Source organism: Amblyomma americanum, chromosome 10 (assembly GCF_052857255.1).
Source record: "Amblyomma americanum isolate KBUSLIRL-KWMA chromosome 10, ASM5285725v1, whole genome shotgun sequence".
NCBI classification, from domain to species: Eukaryota; Metazoa; Arthropoda; class Arachnida; order Ixodida; family Ixodidae; genus Amblyomma; species Amblyomma americanum.
Window position 1 is genome coordinate 19,893,517 of NC_135506.1, and position 6,950 is coordinate 19,900,466.

The following is a 6,950-nucleotide window of genomic DNA, read 5'->3' on the forward strand; positions in this document are numbered from 1 at the left end:
TTCTTCTCTTCTCAACGGTCGAAATATTTGTAAACACCAAGCTTAAACGTTGTATTCGCGCCGACTGGCGGACAGGCAGTTCCAGGGAAAAAAACATCAACGGTTATCTTAATCCACCGCATACCAACTCAACTCATGCTAACTCGTACCAACAAGTCGCCTTTGCAAAGAACGTGAGAAGGTAGTGTGAGTATGAGTTCGAGTTCCAGTTGTCAAATACAAGCGAAAAATTACGACCTTATCTGCTTCCACTCCTCGTCTGCTGCGCAGCGATACGAAAAAAACAAATCACTCAAAGCATTAATCTTAAGAGCGTCGCGCCCGTGGAAAACCGAGTGGTCGGAGGATATGGCACTATTTAATAACAAGACAATCTACGAGGGTGTTGTCGCGGGCTAGTTGGTATAACATTGCTGAAAAGGGAACATCGCAAACACAGGACGAAGAGGGGAACGTACAACACAGGCGCTGAACACAGGCGCTGAGAGGAGAGTGCCTATCTAGACAAGTGATTTTATCTCGCTTTTTAAATTCTTAGCTATTTTATACAAAGTGTTAGCCACGTTCCCGTTTTTTACCTGTCCGCAGGCCCATCATCCATCCTTCACCTGCATCTTGTTTGCTTTCTCTCATGTCACCCTTCCCACAGGCATCGTTTATTTGTAAGAACTTTTATGGCTTTTATGATTTTATCGCTTTTATCCGGCCCTCTACACCGCCCCTGACGTTTACTCAGCTGACAGCTTGCTGCGAGACTCCATATATGTGTGCACCTTTCGAATAAACATCAGTTGTAAGTCAGCGCTGTGTTCTAAGTTCCTCTCTTTGTCCTGTGTATGCGCTGTTCCCTTTTCAACAATACATAATCTACACTTGAGGTCGCAATAGGTGTTCAACATCAAAAAACAGAGCGAAACGCGGCACAAGGAATGAGACGAACGAGGAAATAAGCGCGTATCGCTGTTTTCCACGCGACAAAAAATTATGCACAACTCACCCAGTTTATTACCCAAGCAAAAGGCTGAATTTCGCCGCGCCGTTTTGAAGAAACCCGATCTCCTTTAGAAGGCCCAGCTCTAGCCAAAACCTGCGCTGAACGCACTGTTCATCCGAATCATGAACAGGATCGTTCCACATAGGGCTATTTTTGGAAGAACACTCATTCAATAGAACCATTTCTACGGGGCGCAACAAGCGAGACGTTTGCAGAAGACCGTGGCACCTGACCTCCGCTTTTAAACGCGGCCGATTGGGCAAGCCACTGCCTTCAGTTACAAAAAACACGACGGTAATAAACGTGTCCCTACGGTACCAGTTAGTCACTTCTCCGATAATGACTCCATCTGTTTTCTCTATCGTTTCGAATAATGCATCAGCATCCCTCAGGGTCAAGCGGTACGTTGGTCCCGGAAGAAACTGCATAGGCAGTTTCGAAAAAATGCGTTCCATATCCATGTTCCAAAGGTGCAGAATGCGCTCACAGCAAAGAACGGGGCGGGGCGGATGCGGCTGGACACTGTGTCGTAGCTGCTCCGCAGCGCGGAACGAAGCACTCGCCAAGACCTCTAACTTTCGAAGGATCAGCTTCTTTTCAGTGCTCCATGGAATAGTCTCGCTGCCTGCTGCTGCTTCAGGCAGATTGTCTTGGATTTGCGCTGTCGCAGCTTGCTGCGGAAAAGTAACTGCAAGGAGCTCTTGTCTAACCGTAGAAGAAAGACTGTCCGAAATTTGCGCTACCTGGTCTTTTAGGCGTCTTTCGCACTCCACAAGACCATGAGCTACCGTGTCCTTCAACTGAGTTGTCTGGTTTCTTGAATGCTCCACCAGTTCGTTAATTTGACTCTGAACGGCAAGCAGCTGTTCGTGGTGTGGGTCACTCAAGAGCTCCTTGAGATCTGCTAGCGCTGTGTTCACGTCGCGTATCGTGAGCACACTATCTTGCCCGGACGGCAGTTCTGTGCTGGGCGAAGGCGTGTTGGCGGTACAGCCCGCCATGTAATGTGTCGGAAGGTCCTTGTGGAGAAACGCCTCGCCGCAGCGCGGACATTCGACAGCGTGGAAGACGCAGTCCTCCTCGAAATGCCGCAGGACAGCTTCCATGGTGCCCACGAACTGGCAGCCATGCGCTTCGTTCCAGCAGTGAGCCTGAATGAGGAGAACAAAAAGAAGGGACCCGTGTACACAACGCAGCCAGAGGTCCAAGGAATATTTATAAGCTTTAGCAAAATGCACAACTCTTCTTCATGCCTTCGGGGGTGAAGCGTGAAAAACAGGCAGGCTAGACTGATACGGTAACTTCACGCGATAACAAATAAGCAACTTTTAACACATAGTTTCTATAAGTCATAAAATTGCCTAAAGAAAAGTACCCGTGGCCTCACCACTTGCCTTGCAACCCCTCTATGTGAAGTATTTATGAGCTCCCTCGAGGAACGTTATTTCGCCGTCAAGGGGCAATTACCGTCGAAATAAGAGCAAAGCAGAGGACGAGTGTAGAGAAGAATGCGAAGAGCCTCATAATTAAAACACAGTGCAGGCTATGCGTGGCCGTTGTAGGCAGAAAGATCGGAACCGCTAGCTCTCAACGGCATCCACGCTCTGTTGGCGTAGCTAGGCGGCCGGTATAACGGTTTGGTTCTTATTTAAGCCGTGGAATCGGTTGTCTTGTACAGGCTCCGGGTGTTATGAAACTTCAAAGTGTCTGTTATTTCTCATGCTTTGATATTCTTTGCTTTAGCCTGTGCTGAAAAATATCTGAGAAGTACCACATGCGTACAACTTCACCTAGTGCTCACTTGGCTCATTTAAGAAAAACATTCCCAGCACGGGCCATCACACATGCTGCACATGAGGCACCGGCACAGAAGGCAAGGTTCTAGCGCCTTTAATTCGATGGGCGACACACGCAGCTAAATTGACATTAACGGTATAAGCGCTTCCGTAACTGTGCAACCGGCTGATGTGCGTTTGTCAAGGTAATGAGTGCATTCCCGAACATACCGTTATTCTTCTCTGCTTGCAACCTACAGAGAGCCTTTCAAGAACTTTGAAATCGCAAGCACCTCAGCAAAGTACATCGCAAGGGTGTTCTGCGAATGTACTTGCTGCACAGTTATCAACAAACCTGCAATTATTGAGAGTACAGCGCATCGTTTAATGAGCACTGCGCATGCAGTTTTCATTCAGATGTAGTGTTGAACGAAATGTGTCATGGTACGAGCGCTGTTCGTACTCTTTGGAGGGTCCCTCGAAGCTTGATGCGTACACTTCACGACAGCACACAACACACCGAAGAACACAAGCTCGCTTCGTCGTCACCTATGTATATGTGCGTGAGCGTGACACGCACTTTCTTCTGCACTTTGAAGCTAGCCTCGATAACTTAACTTAGTTTCTTTCGCATCCACAATGCATATTTCTATCGCATACGTTACGTGCGTTGCAACGAGCGCGCCGTGATTACTGATATAGTGACAATCGGCTTCAGGTCATGTTTGCGATTTTTGGAAGTGCCACCTCTGATTGATCGGCGAGTTCCACTGCAAATGCGCCATAAAAATGAAGTAACTGCCCTCATTTTTCGCAGGCGGCTTGAATGCGTAAGGATTTCAGGAAATTCATTTTCTATTTTCTTGGAAGCGGAGCCACATTTCCGCGAACAAAAACGCCAGTAGTGATCACGACGAATAATCTGTCTTGCTTCGTTTCTTATTTCCCTGTAGTGTCGATTTAAAATATACAATTAATTGTGCCTTCTCTTTTCTTTGGCTACACGATTTCGTTCCAAAAAGCATCAATATTTATTCAATGCGTCGCAACAAATACTCCAGTTGTCTCGCGCCAGACCCGCCGCGGTGGCTCAGTGGTTAGGGCGCTTGGCTGCTGATCCGGAGCTCCCGGGTTCAAACCCGAACCGCGGCGGCTGCGTTTTTATGGAGGAAAAACGCTAAGGCGCCCGTGTGCTGTGCGATGTCAGTGCACGTTTAAGATCCCCAGGTGGTCGAAATTATCCCGGAGCCCGCCACTACGGCACCTCTTTCTTCCTTTCTTCTTTCACTCCCTCCTTTTTCCCTTACGGCGCGGTTCAGGTGTCCAACGATATATGAGACAGATACTGCGCCATTCCTTACCCCAAAAACCAATTATATCTCGCGCCAGGTAATGCAGTTCTACTGACACACGGAGCGGTTCAAGAGTACTAAAAGCTCAGGCTTGAACCATTGATGATATCCAGGATTTTCGACAAACAAAACGTCCGCTTCATACGAATTTCTTTCGTGTGATGACGAAAGCGCGATTTCAGTCCTGGAAAACGGAAGCCAAGCTCCAAATGAACCACACTGCGTGGCATTATGCCACACCAACCTTGGCTAATTACGGAAGTCAGCCACTAGCAGTAGGAATTATGTGCCAGGTTGCTTAGTGAGCCACTTTCAAGGCAAAACTAAGAATTTAGGAGTGAAGGACATTTGGCTTGTTTTGCCCCTACACTATTTGCACTGGCATTTGCTTGACTTCCGATATTATGCCGAAGGAAGTATTCGTTACAAACAACAAGATTCCATCACGTTCACTCAGATGGATTGCTCTTAAATATGGGCACTGCCACCAAACATAGAGCTCAGTACAAAATATCTTTTCGTAAAAATATCTTGTATTTACGAGAAAAACGGCTGATTCAAATATTGTAATGGCTATATGTTGTTTTGTGTTTTTTTTCCTGTGTGTGCCTTTGTAAAATAATGTAAGTAGTAGTTATGTGAGTCACAAGTTTTTGTATTTTCTATAATTTAGTTGTACAATTCAAAAATTGTTTTTGGTAGCAGTGCTTTCATTGTATATGCCGCTAATGTCCTTGTACTTAACGGGGTATGGGAAATCATCAAGCTGACAAAAAGAGGAGGTTTTTTTTGTCTCCTCGCTCCATATTTGTGGTGAGCATAAAATAAACATTTGATTTGACTTTGATTTCCTTACTGAGCGCTGGCAACACATTCAAAACAATGAATATGCTTTTAATGCAGTTTTTTTCTAGCGTGTGACAAAATCAGTTGTCTTTACAGTACATTAGCAGAGTCGGTGCAATGCCGAGATATAGCGCCCGACGAGCTACTTGAACGCATGCCAGTAACGCAACCTGGCGTGCACCCCGGAGCGTTTCCACTCACCCTGAGCCTGCTCGCTTTCCGGGCAGGCAAGTGAATCCTCTGGCACTCTTCCTCTTCGTAAGGTTCGAGGTCCAAGGGACACACGGCGACGTCATCTTGGCGACTGGCTCCCAGGCAGGTCTCGCACAGGAAGTGTGCGCACGGAAGGAGTACCGTGCCTTTCGGGATCGCGCGGCAGAGGCCACAGACGTGCGCCAACGGCACGCCCTCCGCGAATCGCGTCGGCCGCCAGTTGACGCCACCGAGGTGGCCGCGCAGCCGATGCACCGCTGCAACTTCTCCCGGGTCAGGCATGGCGTTTCCTGTGTAAGACATACCTCATGCGGTGCTGCTGTTGGGCGGTTTCTGTTTAACGTAGGCCAAACATATTGCAGTCAGCCGCGAGAATGTACGCACCAACGGCAGATGCCGGCAGCGGGGGGAAAAAGAATATGACGCCCAGCGCTATTTCTCCTGCCTTGCACGCACGCTTCGCCACCTTTCGGCAGCAGAGCCAAACCTAGAACGGTAGCGTGTTCCGATTACCCACCACGTGCCGCGCCAATCGGCAGAGATAGACACGAGAAAAATCGAAGTGCATTCGGGTCTTCGGATGGAGCGCAGCTCGCAGGGAGGGAGCGTATTCCCAAAAAGGGGCGGGGCTAGCCGGACGCTCTCCTAAGGTGGGCATCACGAAAGTTTAGGAAAAGTACGAAAAAAAAAACATCGAGGGCGGACCTTTTCCTTCCACCTGGCTAAGATGCTGGCGCTCGCAATTTACCATCATAAGCGTTCGTACTGCCCTTTAGCCCTTATTTGAGTATTTCCTTTTTGATGCCTTTTAACCCTTATCTGGGTATTTCCTTTTTGCTGTTCCTGTGTGTTTTGTAGCGATAGCGTGGCGGCGTCGCCACGCTGTCACGTGGTTGGTCACGTGGTGTGGAGCAGCTGCCAGCGGCGCAGCGCCGTGGCTGTTCACGTGGTTGGTCACGTGGTTGGTCACGTGACCAAGTTCCACTCGGCCAGCTGTAGCTATCGCGTCACTCCAGGTTTAACCAGAGCTAAGCCACCGCCAATTTCTTTTCTTTCTTATTTTTCATACTCACTCCCTTGAATTAATTTAAGCTTGTTAGACCCCCTCGCAACCCTCAACCGCCTCTGTCGCGGAAACTGATGTTGCCCAATTTTTTAGGTTATCCTATGTTTCCCGCATGCAATATGCAATGCAAATAGTCACCGCCTTCTTATGGCCAATACCTCTTGTGTCATTTTGTGACCTACGTGTTATTTTGTGAGACAAACAGCAACTTAAACCGAGCTGACAGATTCTTGAGTTGCGGGTGCAGGATGTAGGCGGAAATAATGCAGGGAAGGGAGTGGTTTCTGGCACTCAGATTTCGACCTGAAAGCTTTGCCGTAACTATTTACACTCATTTGTGTGTGTGAAACAGCTGGCAATGCTCTGCAGCTCCTTCTTCAAAAGCTATTAAGTAAGCTTTGGTATTCGTTGCTTCAGTCGAATTTTAAACACACCCGCTTCTTACTGGCGGCCTACTGAAGACATTCACAACAGGGGAGGAATCAAGACGAAGAGGGTGGAGGGACCACCCCTGCTAAAATGGGAATTGTAAAACAGAAAAAAAAAGCTTCTGGCCGCATTTCTTTCACGAAGAAAGCTGAAGAAATGCGTGCGGCGAGTAGGACCACCACTTCCAGAACGGGCTCATAAATTCGATCCGGGCTCATCGAGCTCATAAGACCATGCACCACAACCTAAGTCACAAAAGTGCGTCAGCTTATCTA

At 48.0% G+C, this 6,950-nt stretch overlaps 1 protein-coding gene across 2 annotated transcripts; it reads right to left on the reverse strand.

Moving 5' to 3' along the window:
- Positions 1–264: 264 nt before the first annotated feature.
- On the reverse strand, positions 265–5,642 carry LOC144106641 (uncharacterized). Of its 2 annotated transcripts, XM_077639482.1 has the most exons (3): positions 5,565–5,642; positions 5,169–5,470; positions 265–2,145 (listed from the first exon to the last, which is right to left on the reverse strand). In XM_077639482.1, the coding sequence occupies exons 2-3, from the start codon at positions 5,460–5,462 to the stop codon at positions 1,006–1,008; spliced, it is 1,434 nt and encodes a 477-aa protein (XP_077495608.1). In that variant the 5' UTR covers positions 5,463–5,470; positions 5,565–5,642; the 3' UTR covers positions 265–1,005. The 2 variants fall into 2 exon arrangements, with proteins under 2 accessions (XP_077495608.1, XP_077495607.1); XM_077639481.1 differs by having other exon boundaries at positions 5,169–5,626.
- Between the last annotated feature and the right edge of the window lie 1,308 nt (positions 5,643–6,950).